The sequence below is a fragment of the Drosophila tropicalis genome, unplaced genomic scaffold (assembly GCF_018151085.1).
Source record: "Drosophila tropicalis isolate 14030-0801.00 unplaced genomic scaffold, ASM1815108v1 contig_4, whole genome shotgun sequence".
Classification (NCBI taxonomy): Eukaryota; Metazoa; Arthropoda; class Insecta; order Diptera; family Drosophilidae; genus Drosophila; species Drosophila tropicalis.
Genome location: NW_027172862.1, coordinates 2,926,753 through 2,949,601, shown reverse-complemented (window position 1 = coordinate 2,949,601; position 22,849 = coordinate 2,926,753). Strand labels below are relative to the sequence as shown.

General features: G+C 37.5%; 1 protein-coding gene across 3 annotated transcripts; it reads right to left on the bottom strand.

The window, feature by feature from the left end:
• Window positions 1-5,016: 5,016 nt before the first annotated feature.
• On the bottom strand, window positions 5,017-22,090 carry zld (zelda). Of its 3 annotated transcripts, XM_068285375.1 has the most exons (3): window positions 21,308-22,090; window positions 16,390-21,015; window positions 5,017-5,201 (listed from the first exon to the last, which is right to left on the bottom strand). In XM_068285375.1, exons 2-3 carry the CDS (start codon window positions 20,786-20,788, stop codon window positions 5,032-5,034), a joined length of 4,569 nt encoding a protein of 1,522 aa, XP_068141476.1. In that variant the 5' UTR covers window positions 20,789-21,015; window positions 21,308-22,090; the 3' UTR covers window positions 5,017-5,031. The 3 variants fall into 3 exon arrangements, with proteins under 3 accessions (XP_068141476.1, XP_068141473.1, XP_068141475.1); XM_068285372.1 differs by lacking the exon at window positions 5,017-5,201 and having other exon boundaries at window positions 15,889-21,015; XM_068285374.1 differs by lacking the exon at window positions 5,017-5,201 and having other exon boundaries at window positions 15,889-21,015; window positions 21,817-22,090.
• Between the last annotated feature and the right edge of the window lie 759 nt (window positions 22,091-22,849).

The window sequence follows — 22,849 nt, the reverse complement described above, 5'->3', positions numbered from 1 at the left end:
CCCGACTACGACTCCGACCACCACCTGTAGAGTTTTCCATTTTGCTGTTGCTGCATTTCAAATGATGTACGGCGCCTTTTAATTGGACACGGTCTGCACGATTGCGTCCCCCCCCGCCAAGTGTTGGCTGCGATTGAAATACATAAAGCCCTAAACATAAATATGTACATATACATACATACATATATGTATGTGTATTTGTATGTTAATTCATATATTAAAAGCAAATTATGCTTCAAATTTAATATTCAATCGTCATCGAACGAATCATTATGGCACAGAAGTATGACATAGTATAATATCCTGTTAACAATTAATTAACTAGCCTGAGAAACAAGTAGAAGAAGAAGATATTGCTCTTGGGAACCATCTTAAAGCCATCTTCCATCCAATTCTGGTCTTCATCCACATTCAACAGGATCTTGCCGTGGTTTGTAAGTATCACTCCATCCATACTGTCTGAGACTGGAAGACCACAACAATTATCTGTCACTTGACCTCTTGGAAGACAGTCCACACTCCAGGTGATCAATCCCTTTCGAACTTTACCAGATTGGTCAACAAATACTAAGCATCTGAACTTGATACCTGGTAGCTACGAATTCTGTCAGATACTTGAATTTCGAATGGTAATACAGAAATACTCTAACCAATACTAATCGAAATTCAATGACCACTTTAAAAAACTCACTAGCTGGTGGTAAAAAGAGATGGAAATAGTCAAAAATTTTTCGATATATTGACATTTCGAGGGTTTTCCATATATCCCGATTGCATTGAACCCCATAAATATTGAAAGACTTGTTTATTTTTAAACACTGTCTTAGCTTTTTCAATGTAGTTAGCTAAAAATTAACTAAACATAAATCCTTTAGTGATTTTTCCTTTCAATTTTTGTTTGCCTAAACTAAAAAGGGACTTGAAATGCTTAAAAACCAAAGTTAAATTGTATATATGATATTCTGAAACCGACTTGACCATCGTCCCGAAATTCGTTTGAGTTCAGTGCGTTAGGCAACTAAGGTTACTTCAATAAGTTTTTTAAGGGGTTTTACCCAAATTTTGTTCAAAGTCAAGTCAAATGTGGAATTATGAATATCCTTGGTCAGTTTATGGGTAAGATTCCACAATTTAAAGGGTTGTTTTCTTTCCACCATGATCACTCACCCACATGCTAGAAATAATTGTATGAACTTACCTTTCAATAATTTCCAATCTTTCTTTAAAAGAATGTTGAAAAAATACTATCAAACGGGTCAAGCACCTTAAAACTGATTAACAATGTCCTGTCAGATAACAAAGTAGCGAGAAAAGTCACTTTTTTCGACTGCTTTCGAGATATACATACATATTTCTGTACAGTAAATGATTTACAGATGTAATTCTCAACTAGTTTTAGCTTTGTATATGATTGCATGGCCCGTGTTAACTCCAGAAATCTGCTGATAATGGAACTTATAAAAGGTTAACCAGACAATCTGCTGACCTTTTTTGCTACTTTACAAGAAGATAGCAAAATCTAGACAATTAAGAAATAAGTATAAGTATTTAAAAATTTAAATGAATTTTGCTAAATGCCACCCAAGGATTAAAAAATTTGCATTTATGTATATATAGTTTACATTCTTTATTTCGGCTCAAAAAAAATCGTTTTGTTTTTTTCAAAATGTTCTTTTTTTTTCGTTTTGTTTTGTGGTTGTTGTTGTTATTTGCTTTTGTCTTGTTTTGTTTTAAGTTTTGTTATTTCGTTTCGTATTGGCTTCTTGATTCCTCCTCTACTCTTTGCATGGAATTGCTTCATATGTATACATATATATATATTTTTTTTTTTCTCCTTTCATTTTGGTTATTAAATATGATAAAAACATTATTCTCTGATTTCGTATAGTAAATTCTTTGTGTGTTGCTTTTGTGTTTTGTTTCCTTCTTCTTCTTCTTCTGGTTTCTTTGTTCCACTAGATCAGATGAGACATACGACATTACATTAGATTTGAGGAAAATTGATATATAGAGGTGTGTACATATATATATATATACATACATATATGTCAACTGAATGACATTAAGTTATTCATTTTTGTTTTGTTTTTTGTTTTTTTTTTTTATTATACATACAACGTTTTTGCTATATAAAATGAGTGTAGGTACCTATTTCTTTTGTTTTTTGTTTTGTTTCATCTTCTTTATGCACTTAGTTTTGTTTGTTTTGTTAGTTTTTAAAAATTGTTGATAAATGATTTTGTAAAAAATTTACAAAGACACTTACAAAACCACATGAATTGGCTGGGAAAACGATTCGTTAACGGTATATCGCTATATAGCTATATATGTATATGTATATGTATTTCTGTGTATATCGGTTACAATTTATTCCATTTCGGAAGTGTTAAGGAGAGATAAGAGTGAGAGAGGTACACGGTTCCTTGTGATTTTATTGTTAAGTTGTTTTTTTTTCTTTCTTGGTTTAAAGTTACAAACTACTTTTCTATATATATATATATATATAGTTGGGAGGAGAACAGATTTATTTAAGTTTTCTTTTCTTTATTCATGTGAGTTTCGTGTTGACTTTTCACTTGGTGCTTTCAAAATGTTGCTTTAAACCATCGATATATATATATATATATATAAGTATATATATATTTATATATACTTATAAGAGTGTATAATTTTCATTCAAAAATTATTCAGATCATAATTGATAAAATTTAACATGTAGTTGCTACATAATTTAAATATGTTTTTTGTATATTAATTTATTGGGATTTTTTTTTTTTTTTTTTTTTTTTTTTTTTTCTTTTGGAAATTTGCATAGTTCTTAAAGGGAAAATCATCGTCATCATTTGACTTTTTTTTTTTATATATTGCTTAGGTAGGAACAGAAAAAAAAAAAAAACATATACAAATACATTCCCATTCCGGATTCGTAATACCCTCAAAATAGTCCAAAATTCTGGACAAGTCTTGCTTGAGGTAGGTCGTTAACAGGATCCTCTCATCCTTTACATAAAATCTATTCGAAGAGACCTTTCTTTATAGAGAATAAACTTCTTCTCCTTTCAGCTCTAGTTTTGGCAGTGTTCTGCTTCTTCTTTTTGTCTAGGTGATTTTGGATTTTGTTTTTTGTTTATTACGAATCGGAAATGTGAAATATCGTACAACCGATAAACCTAAATTCTCGATATCATTTTCGTTGTTGAAATAGATGAATGCCAAATGCAATTACATACAACTTCTAAGAATTTTTGAAACAAATAGTTTTCATGGTGTCCTTGTGGCTCCTGTTGCTACTTGGCTACTTGCCCTCCACTCCGTGGTTGTTGTTGTTGTCATGTGTACAACAAAAAAGTTTCTAGTTTCTGGCCAAAAGTGTAAAATATTCAAATTTAAACTGATGACAACTGGTCCGGGAGTTTTGGGCTATAAGTAGGTAAGTAAGTAAGTAATGGACAAGGACTCCTTTTGACTCCTTTGAGTTATAGTTATATATATGTATGTACTATAGAGTTTTCATAATTATCCATATACATGTATATATAGGTAAACAATTAAATTTAATGTTATTGGTTTTTAGTTTTTACGTATAATTAGTTGCAATTTTGTTTGCATTTCATTTAATCATTAAAAATCAAAGGAAGTAAGAAAAAAAAAAAAAATATGATCACTTGCACACCGTTGAAACACAGACACACTCACACACACACACACACACACATACATACAAACGTGAATCCTTGAAGTCCTGACTTTAATTATATTATATTGCTAACGAGGTAGTTTTTTCTTTTGTTGTTGTTGTTGTTTTTGGTTTCTCTCAGATTGATTTTATCCGTTTTTCCATTTCATTTTGAGCTGCGAATTGCTGAGGTAATCGTTTCGTAATCGGCATTGCTTATCCTAGTTAGTTACATTCAGAGTTACAGATTTACAAAAAAAAAAAAAACAAAACATGAATCCAAAATTAAAGTCAAAAATGAAATCTTTTCATCTTCATACACACATTTTCTTTTGTTTTTTTTTTTGTTTCTTTTCTTATTTTGTTTGTATATTGCACAAAACTAATTGAAAAATATAATTCAACTAAAATTATTGCCTTTGCTTTTGTTCAATTTTCATATATAGTTTTTCGTTTTAGTACATTTTTGTACACTTTTGGTACAAAATTCATTTTCTTTTCGCTATTTACTCTTAATTATTGTAGGTTTTAAAACAAAATAAACAAAAAAAAGGAAGTGATATGCACAATGTTGATATAGGGTGACTTTTTGCTCCCACAGAAGACTTAGGACGAAAAAAAAAAAAAAAATAAAACCAGACATGATCGCGAATCGTTTAATTGAGAGGGGAATATATATATAGGTATATACAGATTACTGACTATATCTGGTTGATTGTGTTTGTGTGTGTTAGAACTGGTCTAAATATAGTACACACAAGCACTTTTACACCTATGAAATTGTCATTAGTTATTTTTGCTAAGATGTACTAAATTTAGTTCACCCTTTAGCCAAGCCGTGTTGTAATGTTCTTATGTACTAATCATCTTGTTTAGGTACGGCTCTTTAGGACAATGTATAAGTAAGTATGTATTGTTGGTATTGCTCTATTGTTTGCTAGAAAGATGTACTAAAATTTAGTACATGCAAAGTAACCTGAATCTGAATCTTGCCATTAGAAATTGCTGGCATAGGATCCAAATTTAACTGGATGGGCGGTTTACACTCTGTACTAATATTTAGAGCTTTCAAATGATACATTGATTTCATTTTGTTATTCATAGCGTTTGACATAATTAAGAAGGGAACAAAAATTGGAGGACCAAGGAGTTGAGGGGGTCTTGGTTTAGGGTTATTAACATTAACGTACACATACACACTTAATTTAAAAAAAAAAAACCCATCCACATATATATGTATATGTATCTATATATGTATGCTTCTAATCATTCGCATTCTAAATGCCCCAAAAACAAAAAAAAAAAAAAAAAGTTTTTTTTTTTTTTTGACGGCATGACCGAAATATTCAATTTACTTAAATTTTGAACCGTCTCTGGGCATTCTGATGATGATGATGATGATGATGCTGTTGCCAGGCATTTGGCATTGCCATTGGCATTGGCATTGGCATTGACATTGGCATAGTCATTGCCATTCGCATTGGTTGCTGTTGCTGTTGCTGTTTCCCTCCTGTATTGTATGAAGCTGCAACGAGAGATGGTGAGATTGACATTGAGATTAATGCAAATAACTTTTGCCAGTAATTATCCAAAAACCAAATGAACAAATGAACAACATTAACTTTAAGGAATCCCATCAGACCCAGTTAGCTGCTAATTAATCAATGACGACGATGACAGAGAAGGCAATGAAACTGCGGCAGCGGCAGCTGGTCGAATGTAAAAGTTGTATCAAGAATTCAAATATATAAATCTTTAATCCAATTATAACTCATTATGCTTATATGCACACACTGGGCTCTCAGCCCAGATCATCATTTCTATGTGTGTTCGTGTGTGTGTGTGTGTGTGTGTGTCAGAATTATTAGCTTAGGCTAAGGCCCAGGGCCATAATCTGATATCTTAGATGTCTTTCTCTCTTTCAGCGTAATTCTTATAATTTTTCGTTGTTGTGCTGTGTTGTTGTCTTCCTCTTCACTTCTCTTCTCATGTATTTTTGTTGTTAATACCCTTTCCAATATATTTATTTTCAATAAGGTAATATCTCAAATGCCATCAAATTGGTTTTCAATAGGAAATTGTGCTCTCAGAGATCTTCAAAGTTTAAACTTCTAGTTTTTTTTGTGGTTTTTCATCATTTGTTATTAAATAATTGTTTTTTAATTTGAGATATTCGGTTCCTAATCTTATTAATTATTTTGACTTTATGTTTATAGGGTATTTAGACTTTCATGTGTGGCAACTAATTTTTTGTTTTTTTTTAATTTCTGGCCCACAATCTACAACAACAACAACTACAACAAAAAGCGGAATGAATTTCGAGGCAACAGCCACGGCGTTACGCCTTTTTTTCCCCCTCTAATTTCGGTTTTTGCCCCTTGTTTTCTTTTAATGCGGTTGTGTGAGTGTGCGTGTGCGTGTGAGTATGACAGGCTTAGGCTCAATTTACACTGAAGAAAACGCACAAAGATTTTTCCCATTTTCCCAAGGATTATGCAACATAATCGAATGTGTTTATGTTCATTCAGAATGTTCCTCTATAAAAACTTTGATTAATTGTTTAATTACTAGTTAAACTGTTCTTAGAGAACAAGAACCAATCCGACTTTAAGATACCCTTAGCCTAGGGCAGAAGAAAGCATCTGTGAGAAGCAAATTTAGTCCTTTTGTCTATTCCACACAAACTTCTCTCAGACCTTAGATTAGGTTTCCTTTTTTCCTGGTTTTTGCCCCAACGTGATCTTGGAGTTAGAAAGAGTTTGATAGCTAATCCCAGGCCATAATTTGCTTATTCCAATTTCATTAATTTTTTTTTTTTGGATTTATGCATTGCTTTTGCTGCGGTTTGATTTTAGATTATGGTTTTGAATTTCTATTGAAAATTTTTTTCTTTTTTCACTTTGTTGAGATTTCTTTGGCCAAGTTGGTGTCTCAAAGATTTCTGGTTGTGCCTCCTTCAAAAGTTTTCGTGTTGTCGTTTTCTATGGCTATTGCTGACTTCTTTGTTGTTGTTGTTAATCTGCAGCCCATCAGCAATTAGCGGAAACTCGTCATAAAAACCAAAAAAAAAAAAAAAAAAAAAAAACCAAAATCACACAAAATCGGATAAAGCGCCGACAGCCACAGCAACAGAAACTTTTGCCTAATTTTTGTTGTTTTTTTTTTGTTTTTTGGTTTTTTGGTTGAAACTCGTTCGGGCTCAAAGATTTATTTTGTTTTACTTTATTTTCTGATTGTGAGACAAAAATTTCTGTTGAATTGGAATTAGGACACACACATGAAACACACAGCAACAGCAACAAACAGCAAAATGTAGTAACAATTTCTGGGCAACAGTCAAAATCTGTGATTGTTGTTGCCGTTGTTGTTGTTGTTGCGTTTTAAGCGCAGCTGTGCCCCATTTGACGACGCTCCTCTCCTCGATGTTCCTCGCTTGCCATTTGCCGTTTTTTATTTCTTCTTATTATTATTTTGTTGTTGCTGTTCCTGTTGTTGTTGGTTTCTTTGGCTTGTTACTGCCGCACCCCCCTCACACACACGCAAACACACAGAGATGAACATGTATCATTGTCATGTGTGTGTATGTGTATAAATATATCCCTATCAGGGGCGGATTTACTATTTGAAAGTAGAAAAAAGGGTTTTCATATAAACATTTTTTCTCATTTCTCATAGCCATCGAGTTGTATCCTTTCATCCTTAATTTTGGAAGCAACTTAAATTAGATCAAACATTCAGAAGGTCCCTAAATTACTTTAGCAGTGTCAGTTTCTTTCACAAAGAAGATAATATATATATTAGATCACTTATTTCTAACAAGTTCGTTAAGGAATAGCCAATTTTTAGAGGTCGAATAAAGATCTAGATCTTAAGACTTTGAAATCTATCGAAAGTTTATAAGAATATTTCAAAACGAAATGTTTTCACTGATTACTTGAACTAAACTAAAATCAAAGTTGTTAGTTGTAGGAAACATATATATTTTTGATCGTCAACAACCTTAACAAGAATAACTATTCACGCCTACAAGATCTGTTTCATGGTATATTTATCTTACTGGTCTCTAAAATATCGAAATATTATATCAAGATTTGGTTTGGTTTGTGTTTTTAAATGGTTGATTTGCTTTTATTTGATAAGAAAAATCGAATCGATTTTTTTGTTTTGATATAGAAATCAAGATGATATTCTTATTCAGTTATTGTCGTATTCAATTATTATTGACTTTTTGAACAAGATTTCGAATCGAACTGAAACTGCTCAAAAGTATTTGACCATTTTCTAACATAAAATCCTGACACACGGATTTCAAATAAAAAGAATTGAGCCTTGAATTCCTACAGGCGACAATTGTAAATAATTTTCAGCAGTTTTTGCTATTTCCATTTTAATTTAAATTTTAAGAAGTTTGCTTGAAGATGAAATCTCAATGACTTACTTAATAATAGTCCAATTTTTTTACATATATTTAAAGACAGTAAAGGAGAGCGCTAAACTGATAACTAAGCTGAATACTACATATATAAGTTAATTAAATTGACATAGAATTGGAAATGTTAAAGTTTTCTCTCCCCATTTCAAGCTCTCTTAGTTTCTATTCCTGTCCATGGGGTGTTTGCAGCCTCATAATATCCCCAGTAAGTGAAATCACAACTGATTCCTATATATGTATACATATACAGTAGAATCCGGTTATAACGTCCGTACGGTTATAGCGACTAAAGTTCGTGGAGTGATTGGTTGGTCCCAATACAAACTTATATAAGAGGACCTCCGGTTAGTACGTCTTCCGGATAAATCGTTGGCCCCTTGAGCGTCGTTTTAACCCGATTCTACTGTATATATATACATATATACTCCATGTAATGTAAATACAAAGTTTGTTTCCTATTCTTTGGTTATGTCTTTTTTTTTTTGTTTTTTGGCCATTTAAACAAGTTCGTTGCCTAAGTCTTTTGTTTGAAAAAAAAAACATTTATTTTTTTTTTCAATTTTGAATTAAAGATTGCACACCGATTTGGTAGATAGAACATTAGAAATGTTTTTTGAAATTATTAATCGGCTTAAGATTGGGATAAATTGATAATATAGCTTAATTGGTTATCGGTCCAGTTTTCGGATGAGTTTTGAATGGAAAATCGTATCGAGCTAATCATTTTTGCATCTAATTTGTTTTTCGGGCTAGATGTACATAGATTTCAAATCTGTTTTAAATAATTGCATAATCTCTATGGAAGTAAAGATGTTTTGCGGTTGCTTTGAGAGATGAAAAACTATTATCCTGGATCAATCAGAGACATAGAATATAAAAATTCTAGATCTTAAATGGAATGTACACCAAATATACAAAGCGTACACGCACACATGATATGCATGTATGGGTATGTTTGTGTGTGTGCGTGTGTGTATGTAGAAGCATTTGAGCCCAAGGCGGCAGATGCTCAGATGATGCTAAGATGCTGCTGCTGATGCGTCCGCCATGCTGTCCTATGTGCTTGTTGCTGTTGTTGTTGTTGTTGTTGCTTGGCATTGAATTTTGGAAATCAAATATCTAACGCTTTATGTGTGTGTGTATATGTATGTGTATGTATTCTATCTCAGGGGTTGGTTTTTGGCTGTTGCTGCTAATGCTATTCTCATCTCATCTCATCTCTTCACTCTTCACGAAAGATTTTCTCAAAAAAAAAAAAAAAAAGGTTAACATTATTTGGCTGCTTTTGTATGCCATTCAAACTCTGTGTGTGTGTGTGTGTCTATATGTGTGTAGATCCAACTTATAGACAAGAATACAAGCAGCATCCCAGGATGCTGTCAAATGTTTGGTAATTAAAAGTGAAAAAAAAAAAAATACCAAGCCAATCCAAACTGAGAAAGAAAATTGTAAAAAGAAAGTCAAATGGAAAAACAAAATAAGGAAAAATTTACAATTTTATAGTCTCATACACATACATACATATGTATATATTCCATTCTGGTTAATGTCTGTCCTTTCTTTCCATGTGTATGTGTGTGTGTGTGTGTGTGAGAGAGAGTGAAGAGGGGGGGACTTTTTCATTTGATTTTTTGTTTAAAGCTAATTTGATTGAGTTCTTGTGTTAGATGTCAAGGACTCATCGTTTCTTTTTTTTTTTTTTTTGTTTTTGTTACCTAGTTGAAACTCGGTGGTTAGATAATGCGAAACAGGGGGATAGGGGGGTGTGGAGAGGGGAATGAATGGTACCATACCATAGCCAACACATTTTGACACATCTAATTTAACCTTTTTCAACTAATTTGCTGTAATGCATGGGGTCGGACAAGGGTTCAGTTTTATTTTAGTAGGTCGGTGATTTGTCACTTACTGACAATGCCCTCCCCCTCTCCCTCCACCATGAACAAAAATAGGCCAAACTAACTTACAGACCTACATTTAGATGTTTTTCCTGTTCTAGCAATTAAATTCTATCATTTTTAATTATCAATCATCATACAGATGCAGACATTAAGTTCAGAAGATGTTAAAAGGATTTGATATGATGATCAATAACTCCCAAATAACCGTTAATGGAGCAGTCGACTAAGATTTTATATATCATCTATATATAGTATAGGGAAGCTGACACTTGTTTGATCAAAAGGGGGACAAATTGTGTAAAAGATTCTTCTAGAGATGAATGTTCTCACTCACTCTCTGGGAAACTTAAATAGTTGAATTCAGTGTATACAAAAGAACAGTTAGGCCTTTTGCCATTCCCGCCCAAATACACACAAAGATCCTAAACAAAAGCTAAAGAAGGAAAAAAATAACACACACACACGCACATACACATACCCATACACGCTCATTAAACAAAGCAAATGAAAACAGCAAAGAAACGACGAAAGGAAGTGACTGAAGAAGCAGCAGCAGCAACCAACACATGTGCCAAATACGAAGACACAAAGACACATTGGGGGAGAGAGAGAGAAAGAAAGAGAGAGGAGAGAGGGAGAGAGGATACTGAGGTGTTGTACGGTGCGGTGTGGTGCGGTGAAGTGTGACGACAAGAGGAGAGGGCTGGCGAGGAGGAAAAAGGGGAGGAGTGTATACAATATTTGCACATCGATCATATAACCAGGCACTGGGGAATTGAGATCTGTGATTCTGTGTGCTTTATGGCACAGATATCTGTCAATACACTCGAAGAAATCTTTCAAAATCTTTATAGAACTTAGTTTTCAATGAATATTAAACTTTGCGTCTTTTTCTAGTAACATTTTCTAAAATGTTTCGAAACTGAATCATATTTCAGTAAAGATCGAATTAGGTAGGTCAAGAGACTGAGCAAAGATCGTCTAGGGAAAGCCGCCAAGAATAAACAGAATATCCATTAAGATCTTGATACTTTGTCAGGATCCATCGTATCCTCTCTCTTGTTAAACCAGCTGAAACCATGTCAAATGCAAAGTGTCAGGGCCCAGTAGGTCAATATTTGCGATCATAAGGACGAAAAAAGGCTCGTTACAAGTTTTAAGGAAAATTAAGTGTAAGCCAAAACTTTTCGGCTGTTGTTTTTGGTCCTTTCTGCAAACGGTTGTGTGTTTGGTGTTCTCCTTTGATGGTTTTAGCCTGGCTCTGATTCCGGCAAATGCAGAAAGTTATCTACGAAGTTTACCATCTACTTTTTATCAATTTTCCAATGAATATTCGGAAAATGCAACAATTTTATGCCATCTCTTGGTAATTCAGTCATAGGGGGGAATAATATGAGTAGATTCGCCTGGAAATGTGTGTGTGTGTGTGTGTGTGAAGAAGAAGTAGATTCTTTTGCTGGTTTTCTTATATTTTGGTTAAATGAAAGGAGACAAGCAACAACAGCAAACAGATATATGTATGTATATGTATCCTATGTATATGTATTTGCATTCTATATATATATGTACATATAACTATGAATCATGGTAAGTGCTAACGTTGTATATGTATATACATACATACATACAAAACATTCATACAAATCTATATGTATATTTGTATATAAAACGTGAAGTAGAAACATAAAAGAGAAGCAAATGAATTTCAAGGATTCCATTCAGGGTGAGACGGACAGAGAACGAGAGTGAGTGAGTTAGTGAGTGAGGGAGAGAGAAAGAGTGTGTGAGCGAAGGAGAGATCTACTGTCTTTTCGAGGTATCTACACCATACACACACACACACACACACACACACATACTGATATACAGGTATACTTATTTTCTACCTGGGCAGCGCGAGCAGCGATCGAAATCTCTGCCTTTGCCGAAAAACGAAAAGAAAGAGCAAAGAAGAAGAAGTAGAAGAAAAAGAAGACAACAAGAAAAAAAAAAACAACTGCCGAAAATTAAAATTACAGATGGTTGTTGGCTGGATGAGCATATGTACAGGAAACCAGTTTTATGTTCAACAAACAAAACCGCGTAAGAAAAACGTACAACGAGAACAGAAGAACAGAAAGAAGAAAAAAGAAAAAACCGAGTAGAAATATTCACAGACACAGAGCACAGATACGGCGACAACATGATGATGATGATGATGATGAAGAAGACCAAGACCAAGACGTATACGAAGAAGTTCAAGAAGAGGACAATAGCAACAGCAACAACAGAACCGATGCGATGCGAGGTTATGATGACATAGCCAACAATTTTTTTTGGCTGCCGCGCATGCGCACAACGCGCCACACTATGTGCTCTGTTGTTGTTGCTGCTGTTGCTGTTGTTGTTTTTATATAATTCTCCTTCTTTCTTTTCTTTGGATATATCTTTGAGATAGCATAAAATAGCATGCCGTGTGGCGCGCACTTTTAGTTTCCTATACATTGCTCTAAGGCAGAGACAGAGCCATGCATACATACATACATACATATGCTGTATCTGTGTGTGTTTCCTTCACACAGACACAGGCAAAGATACATATGTATGTGTGTGTGTGTCTATGTATTGTATTGAATTGAAACATGTGTGCGTGTTATGGTTTTTTTTTTTTTTTTTTTGCATGTGACAAATCAAAGACATAGCACACACACACACACACACTTATATAGATAAATTCCATAACAAAATCACTCTAAATGAACAAAAACCTTGAGCCTAAAACAAAGACTTTTTAAGTCCATTGATTTAATAACTAATCTATGTTGAAATGTCTTTTTCTTTCCGAATCCTTTTCAAACTGAGATCTTGGAAAATGGCAAAAGATTTCAAAAGGTGGAGTCACCCCATTCATATTTCCGATGAAGTTGCTCCAACTACTTTGCCCCAAAGACAAGCGGAAACAAGGACAAATTTTTCGATGTTTCCCGAGCCTGGACCCTTAAGTCACACATTGCCATTCATGTAATTACCTTTACTTAATCCTCAGCACAAGATTATTTACTTCATTAAACAAGAAAGAAATTACTTATGAATGCACAGATCTTACCCCATTAAACCCGATGGAAATACCTTTCAGGATTGCTACATCGGGATTCGAGAACAACAGAAATATGGAATGTTCTTAGATCACTTTCTAGATCCTAGACAATGGGGGAATATTGATTTTAATGATCTAGGATGAAGATATGGCCTATTGATCTAGCAGATTGGGCCAATTATTAGAGACCTAGTAACACAAATCCATCAAGAAATATATTGAAATACCATTGCAATTACTTAGAAACGATCGTCTTCGAGATTTAAGTCCAGCTAAAGGATAAGCCATAACAAAGACCCATATTTTTTCCATATGTACAAATACATACAGACAGATGTATGTATGAACCCTTATGTACATATATCCTCTCACAGAGAACTGGCTTTCAGTGTCTCACACACACACACACACACACATACAGAAATATATACACATGTTTCTCTGTCTGTTTTACTGTCTTTCTTTCTTAAAAAAACAAAAAAAAAAAAAACTGGCAAAAAAAAACAAAATATGCCTCAACTTTGAAACCAAAAATAAAAAAAAAAAACAGCAAAGAAATGATTGAGCTAGCCTCAAACAAACTTTCTATACTTTAAATTAAGTTTTTATAAACTTTATTCTTAAATCTTAAAACAAAAAAACCTTTTTGGCTCATTAGTTTCCCTTGAAAGTGTCTAGGAATGTGCGGCTATGCCCCAATTTTAAAGAGTATAAAATGTGAAGGATAATCTTTGGAATGTCTTTGGAATTAGCAACAAAAACGACTAGAAAAATCATCAAAAAAAAAAAAAATAAATAAATAAAATTAAAATACAAACATCATTAAGCTGTAAATTAAGAAAATAATCATCAAAAAATTAGAAAATCAACTCAAAAAATTAAAAAGTTTTTCTTTTGGTTTGAAACAATTTCAATAATTTATTTGTCAGTGTTTTGTTTTCTGATTTCTCTTAATTCTTTTATGTCCTATACATATACATATACATATTTATATACATCTGTATATGTGTGTACATATCAAATTGGTTGCGCTATGTAAAAAAAAAAAAAAAGGAAGAAAAATACGCTCCAATTTTAACAAAATTTAAACATATTCACAAAAAAAAAAATAATAATAATAAGTACATATTAATTTCCTTTTTTGATTTGAGTATTAGGTGAGCAAACACAAAAAAAAAAAAATAGTTTTTTTTCTTCTTCTTATTATTTTAAATTAAGCGTAAAATCAATACTTAAAAGGCCCCTTAGGAAAAAAAAGCATTGCTATTAAGTTTTTGTTGTTGTTGTCGAGGTAAACACAATAAAGTGAAGGGGGGGAAAAAATTAAAAAAAAAAAAACTAAATTAAATGTTAAATAATTACAATAATTTTTGTTGTTTATTTGTGTTTGGTGAGGGGGAAGGGAGGGGGAGGTATTTTGTTTTTTTTTTTTTTTTAAGAAAATAACATAAATTAAAAGAATTAGTTATAATAAATATATGCAGTAAATGCACTTGATATATATATATATACATATATATTATAACTAATATATGTATATATATATATATATATAATGTGTGTGTTTGTGTGTGTGTGTGTATATATATAATAGTAATAATATCCCTGATTTTGCAATTTGTTTTGTTTTTTTTGGGTTTTTTTGGATAATTTGGCGTTTTTAAGGCTAACATTATAATCGGTTATAGATATAGATATACGCGCATATGTATATATGTGTATAGATATCAATAAGAATATATATATATATATGTATACATATATGTATATACACAGTTAATTATATCAGTTGGCAATTTGTTAAATATACATATCTATATATATATATATATATGTGTGTCTGTATGATAGATAGTTATATGGCATTTTGTGTTTTTAATGTAGAAAACAATTGAAAACAAATTAATTAAAATTATAAAAAAATCCAATAAAATAATAATAATAATAATACATCAAATTATATATATATAAAAAAAAAATTATACAACTAAGCGTTTTTATCGTTTTTTTTTTCGTTTTGTTTTTGTTTTGTTTTTTGTTTTTGTTCTGTTGCTGAGGTATACTTTGAGGTTTATGGGTAAAACATAGTTTTAATTAATTACATAATAATACAATCAAATTTAACATAATACAAATTAAAATTAAAATTAAATAATTTGCTGCTACAACAATTAGGAATTCATATTTTCTTTCTCACTTCTCGCTCTTTTTTCTTTCTATATATGGCAAACTCTAGTTTAGGGGAATGAATGAAAATCGCTCTCTCTCTCTCTCTCTCTCTCTGTTTCTCTATGTGGGGTGTGGGTATTGGGGTTCTTGATGGAAGGTCTCGAAATGCTGCAGACTTTGACAGTGAAACTTCAATTTATTGGCTACCCCGTTAATACCTATTTGGCAAATCAAATGAGTTTTTGTTTTCTGGTATTCTTTCGCATTTAGAATGGATTTCGAGTATCGATTGGTTTACAAAGTTCCAGAGCATTTCAAAACCTTAAGGAATCCGGATGGATGGAGGGGTCAGGAGGGTTTTTTAGCCTTGTCAATATAGTTCTATATTCTTTTCAATCAATTGAAAATCTTCTTCGTATTCATTCTCTGGCTTCATCTCAACAAATTCGTTCTTAATCAGAAGATGTTGTTGCTGTTGTTGATGAAGATGAGTGCGATGATCCCCCAACTCTTCATCCTCCTCATCATCCTCTTCCTCATTCAAATCTTCGTCATCGTCGTCGAGCAAACTATCATCATCGGCGGCCACATCATCAATGCAACGCTTCAGACTCGGATTAAGATTGTTTTGATGTGACTGCAGTAGCAGCAACTGTTGCTGCTGTTGTTGTTGCTGCTGCTGCTGCTGCTGCTGTTGGTCTTGATTTGATGCAATCTCAATCCGGCTAAAGGCTGCCTTGATGGTGTTGGTGGTTCTAATGGGGGGTAGTGACAGCAGCAGCAGTTGGGGTAGTAGCGGCTGAAGCTTGTGTTGCCGCTGCTGCCGCCGCTGCTGCTGCTGCTGCTGCTGCCGCCTTTTTACCAACTACACGTGGCCGATTATGGGTCTCGAGATGCTTCCGCAAATGATCTTTGCGACAGAAACCCTTCTCACAGATATCGCACATATGCTGCTTGAGGCCCGTATGAATGGCCTCGACATGTCGTCGGAGATCGGTCTTGTGATGGAATTGCTTGGGACATAGCTCACATTTATGGGGCTTATCCTGGGTGCGATGTCGCCCCAGATGCGTTGTATAGACATCTTCGCTCTGGAATCGTTTGCCACATTTCTGGCATCGATATGGATACTCACCGGAATGAAAGCTCTTGTTGTGCTGCGTTAGATAGCAATTTTTGGTGAACTCCTTGTCACATTCCAGGCATTTGATGCGACCCGATGGCAATGTGGTCGAGTGTGGTGATGTTGATCCACTGCCAATGCTGCTATTGCGACGCCGTTTGGCTGCTCCACCGGTTGCCGTTCCTGCTGCAGCTCGTCGTTTTTTTGTTTGTGTTTGCGTTTGTATTGGTTCCACCTGTTGCATTTGGATCTCGAGTTGTTGCTGCTGTTGTTGTTGCTGCTGCTGCTGCTGCTGTTGGAGATGATCTAGCTGTTGCTGCTGCTGCTGATGATGATGATGCTGTTGTTGCTGCTGCTGCTGCTGTAATTGATATGGTTGCAATTCATAATCCTGTTGCTGCTGCTGATGCACCATCATTGTGGCCATTTCTAATTCCAAGGCTGGTGTTGCCCTCGAACTGCTCACTGTAGGCGAATAGGGCGTGGCACTGGCCAACACAGTCAATGTGGGTGTAGTCGTCGGCGTCTGCGCCTCCTGTTGTCCCTGTAATTGGGCATGCAATGCCGTTGTCAATGTATGCACCGGCGGCAAATCGCCCTCTTGCGGTGATCTCTGCGCAGCCACAGAATAGGGGGAGAGCGGTGCATAGGGGGCAAACAGTGAGGCGGGCATCAATTGGAGAATCTGATGTTGTCCATCACCATAAGTTCCGGCAGTCGTGGCGCCGGCGGCAGCGGCAGCAGCGGCTGCGGCGGCTGCTGCCTCATTACCAATAATAGTGTGATAGCTCATTGTGTGCTCCAGCGGCTGCAGCTGCTGGTAACATGGCGGCGGCGGCGGCATGATGGGCATGGGCATGGTGGGCATGGGCATGGTGCTGGTGATGTGCGGCGGCGGCGGCAGCGGCTGCAGCTGCAGCGGCAGCAGCTGCTGCGCTGTGGTGGTGGTGGTGATGGGCATGGGCGACATGTGCGGCGGCAGCGGCGGCGGTGGGGAACTGTTGCTGCTGCTGCTGTGCGGCATATTGTCCCGTAGCATTAGCTGCTGCTGCTGCTGCTGCTGCTGAGGATGCAGATGATGGTGATGATGATCCTCCTGCTCCTGCAATTGTTGCTGCTGCTGTTGATGGTGCTGGAGGTGGTGGTGGTGGTGCTGCTGCTGCTGTTGTTGTTCCTCCTGGTCCAATGGCTGTTGCTGCTGTTGGAGCACCGCCGCCTGGTAATGGTGCACCAGATGCGGCAGCGGCGGCTGCATAGTGTCCATACTGGTGGTGGTGATAGTAGCTAGCGGCGTGGTGCTGGTGCTGCTGCACTGCAGCATATTGCTGGGCATATCCAAAGCCAGCATGTTGTAATCCATTCCCATAGGCGGCAGCGGCATTCCCATAGGCGGCGGCAGCGGCTGCGGCTGGGTGAGGGTGGTGGTGGTGGTGCGCGAGAAATCCATTGCCTGCTGCTCCTGGTGGTAGATGTGGGTGGTGGTGGTGGTAGTAAGGGGATGGGGCGAGCTGCTGCTGCTGCTGACCAAGCTGTTGCTGTTGTTGCTGGTGCTGGAGTTGGGGGTGCTGCTGTGATATTGTCGTTGCGCCAGCAGATAATTGACCTGCTGCTGCTGCTGCTGCTGCTGATCCACCTGCTGGTGGTGATCGACTGCTATCGCCTGATCCTCCTGCTCCTCCAGAACCTCCGATAGCTCCCCCGATAATTCCTCCTCCTCCTCCAATTCCTCCTCCTCCATGGCCATTGAGCTGCGACTGCTGCTGTGGTGTGTTGCCGTTTCCGCTCTCGCCATTTCCTCCTCCTGTTGCTGCTCCTCCTGTTTGATGCTGTTGTTGATGGTGTTGTTGCTGTCCTCCGTTAGCTCGCTCTTTATAGCTATTGCTTGTGGCATGTGGGTGTTGGGCATGACCATGGATATGGGCATGGCCATGGGCATGGGCATGGGGATGGGTATGGGTATGGTGGTTGTTGTTGTTGTGGTTGGTGTGATGGTTGTTGTTTTGTTCAGCAGGCCCCTCATTTGGGAGGACGGCATTGGTTTGTTGTTGTTGTTGTTGTTGATGTTGTTGATGTTGTTGTGTGGGGCGGAGGGACCTGCTAGCCCGTTTGGGTGACCGTTCAAAACGGAGTTGTGCTGCTGCTGTTGTTGTTGCTGCTGCTGTTGTTGTTGTTGTTGTTGTTGTTGTTGGTGATGATGATTGGAAGCATGCTGTGGTGAAGCGTTTGTCGTGGATTGCACTTGTTGTTGTTGTTGCTGCATGTAGCCATAGCCATTGCTCGGATAGCCATTGCTGGCACCATTTGTAATGGGTGAAGGCGAGGCCGAATACCCGCCCACCCCCTGAACCCCGCCCCCACCTCCTCCATAATCGGGCGGACTTCTAGGCGGTTCCGGCGGTTGCACATTATTTGGCGGCGGTGGTGGTCCTCCTCCTGTTCCTGTCTGCACCGAATTGACACCAGATGCGGCAGCGGCAGCTGCTGCCGCTGCAGCGGCTGCTGCAGCAGCAGCATTGCCACGCCTACTGCTCTTAGTGACCGGATCCCGTGATGGATGATGATGGGCCGATATGGGCAAGGTGGCAGGATCCGGTTGACCGCTTGACTTGACGGCATTCTTGTGCAACGTCGTATTGTAGTGCCGCTTCAGATGGCCGGAGCTGGTGAACCACTTGTTGCAGGCCGTACAATTATAGGTTTTGGGCCGACGGGCTTCGTTCGATTTCCAGGTGGCCGCCTTGGCGGTTAGACTATTGGCCGGCAATACAGAACTCGAGGTGGGTGGTTCAAAATTACGATAGCCAGCCGCACCGCCAGCACCGCTTGTGGCGCCTGTGGCATCCTGACCGGGTCCGCCTGTTGTGGTGCTGGGAAATTCCGCGGGACTGGTGGCACAAAGATCACCCGTTGGACCGCCACCGGCTGTGGGATCGAAGGACTTGTCCACATAGTGCTGTGAGTCCGGATACTCGGCCTTGATGAGGCCGTACTCCTGCTTGATGAGACTGCCTGGGGCTTGATGGCTGTAGGGCGACTGTTTGGGTGAGTAATATGGCGACTTGTCGACTCCGACCACCCCAACACCCACTGGCTGCATATATGTTGGCAGTCCGGTGTCCACCGGCTGACTCTGCGGCTGATCCCAGCTGTGAAGGGCTCGTTGCTGCATTGACTGCATGGAGTGCAAGGGATCGGGCAGAGCCAGTGGCATGGGAAGACCACCGGGGACAATGGTCTCGTGCTGCTGTTGCTGCTGCTGTTGCTGTTGCTGCTGCAACAATTGCTGGTGGTATACCATTTTCTGTGAATCCAAGTCCAATAGCTCACCCGGATTCGCTTGAGCTGGCTGTGGCTCCTCTTTGATGTATGGTGAGCTGGCATAGCCACTACTGCCATAAGGTGATTCGCCATGCACATTGGCAATATGCTCCTGCAACTCCGATTCGTTGGTGGTCAGGATGCCGCATTTTTTGCATTGCAATTTGCAATTGCCGCCACCGCCTCCGCTGTTGCTGCCGCCACCGTTTGACGGCGATCCTGGTGTCTGGCCATTGGCCAGTTGCAGATGCGATGACGTTGATGTGGGACTACTGCTGCTAACCACACGGGGACTCATTGCCGATGTGGTGGTTGTTGTTGTGGTGCTAACGGCACTGGGAGCTGTTCCAGCATCCTCGCCAGCAATCACTGCTGATGTTGGAGTCTGCAGGTAAGGATGATAACGTACACTGGAAGAGCTACTTTGTACTGACGATCCGTAGGAATAGTCAGGAGTCTGCTGCTGTTGTTGTTGCTGCTGCTGCTGCTGTTGATAGAATTGCTCATAGCTGTTAATGTAGCTAGTGGCATAACTGCCCTGTTGTTGCATATCGCTTGAATAGAGACCACCATACAGTTGTTGTTGCTGCTGCTGATGTTGCTGCTGCTGTTGTTGCTGCTGCTGCTGTTGCATTGCCAATGATTGAGATTGAGCTGGCGTCGAATACATATGATGATGATTGGCATACGGTTGATGGGTAATGCCCGTCACCTGAGGATCACTGCTAGACATGCTTTGTTGCTGCTGTTGCTGCTGCTGCGGCAGCTGCTGTGTCTGTTGCTGTTGTGTGGGTTGAGGTGTACCCGGTTGATTATCACTGGAATCGGCTGCAGCACTAATTGTTGCATTTGGCGTTGCTGGTGCACTGCCTCCGCCTCTATCGGCACTGCTAGAGCTGGCACCTACTCCTAATCCTCCACTTGCTGCTGCTGCTCCTGCTGTTGGAGTTGGCGCTCCTCCGCCGCCGACGCCTCCTCCTGCACTACCACCACCACCACCGCTATCGGCAACACTGCTGCTGCTGCTGCTGCTGGAGGCTACAAGCGCCTCGGCCGCATGCAGTGGCGGCATTTCACTTTTTATGCTAGCCATGAACCGGCCGCCACATAAGTCAATTGCTTCGTTTCACTCCCGATGTTGCTCATGTGTCAACTTTATGTTTATGATCTTGCTATCGTTGTTGCTGTTGTAGTTGTAGTTGTTGTCGTTCCTTTTGGTGTAGTTGCTGCTGCTAGCATTTTATCCTTAATAATTGTTGTTTCGTTTGATTGGTTTTGGTTTCTTTTCTTTTTTTTTTGTTCGTTTTGTTTTATTTTGTACTGCAAAAATATGAAAAATTTTGCATTATTGTAGAGAATTATTTAAGAATTTGGACAAAATAAAAAAAACTATACACACGCACACATACACACACACATACACATATATTGTATAACGGTTCAGTTGCTTTTAATTCTTTTCTTGTTAAGATCGTTTGGCTTAAAAGTTTCCTTTTTTAGTGTCTTAAGGCACACACTCACACACACACACACACACACACACATGCAGTTGCACATGCACATTTAAATATATATAATTAATTAATTCTTTTGATCCAATTTTTTTGCTTACTTATCTGCGCCTTTGCTTTAAGCACTTTCGTTGCTCTTCTCTCTCTCTCTCTTTACGCTAAGTCTTTCATTTTTTTTTAACAAAAAAAAAAAAAAAAACAACAAAAAATTCTTAACAAAAATAACGTAAAGTAAACGTAAGGAAAAAGGAAAAAACCGAACCGAAAGTTGTTCTTGTTGTTGTTTTTTTGGTATTTATTTAAATTTTTGTTGTTTAACTATTTCCGTTTTTTTTTTCGTTCTTTCTTTCTTTCTTCCGTTTTTTTTTTTTTTGGTTATTGCAATTTCGAATTTCGTTCTTCTGCCTTCTTCTTTCTTTCTTTCGCTCTCTCTCGCCGGTCTTTGATCACTTTTTCGCGTTACAATAAACAGAAAAAAAAGTTATATATATTTACATATACATAAATATATGTTTAATGTTTACGAACACAAGACAGAAATAACGTTAATAATTTATTAAACTTTGTTTTTTTTGCTTTTTAGTTGTTGTTGTTGTTGTCCAAAATGCACCTTTTTTTCTTTTTGTGGTTTGTTTGTGTTGGTTTTTGTTTTTTTTGTTTTTTGGTTTGCCGAAATTGTTGCCAAAAATTTTTGTTGTTTAAATTTGCCGTCAGTTAAATTTTTTTGTGTTTTTTCTATATTTATTATTATTATTTTATTTTATTTTTTTATTTTTTACAAAGAAAATGAAACAAAAAAGGGCGCTAAAAGTAGCCGCTCCACTCCGTTCGCACGCTTCGTCGCTTATTCGCTCGTGTCCTTCTTTCTGCTACGGCGTTCCAAATACAAATGACCAACGTGCATGCGGCAGCGGCGGCCATAGCGGGCAACAGCAACGGCGACAGAAGCAGCGCAGTCGCTGCTGTCATGGCTAAGCGTGTGTCTGTGTGTGTGTGTGTGTGTGTGTGTGTGTGCGTGTTATGTACAGCAACCATGTGAAGTTGTTGCTGCTGCTGTCGGCTGAGACTGAGGCTGAGACTGCTGTCGCTATCTCTTTCTGCTCTTGTTAGTGCATTTGATTTTACTTTGACCCTGCTTTTGCATTGTGTTTTCCGTTTTTCTTTTGCTTTTACTTTGCTCTCTCCTTTGCATTTGCCTTGCTTTACAAATGTTGTGCGTTTTATGATTTATTTATATCAGTTTCATATGGCGACTCTGGGTCCTTAAAAAAAAAAAAACACATCCTTTTCATAGTTGCCAGCAACAATTTTCGTTCAAACTGCTTAAATTTGATCATACAAAAAGAAAAAAACAACAACAACAACAAGATCATAGGTGGACATTAACTGATTGAGATACACGTGCGTTCAATTCATGTGCTTGGATCACTGAACAAAGCATCGACCTGTGCATACCCTTTAAAAACTAAATCAAATCGTATTTTAGATATAGAAGAGAGCAAATATTGAAATCTGAACTTGGACTTTGTTCATTTTGAAAGATCCTTTTGGTTTAGCCATTTATTTTTTTTTAACTGCAATTCGAAAACTCCATGAATTGTTAATTTTAAATTGATTTGATTATTTATTTTAGCCTTAATTAA

Excerpts from the sequence above, each read along its gene's own strand:
- zld (XM_068285372.1), bottom strand. The coding sequence starts at position 20,788 with ATGGCTAGCATAAAAAGTGAAATGCCGCCACTGCATGCGGCCGAGGCG.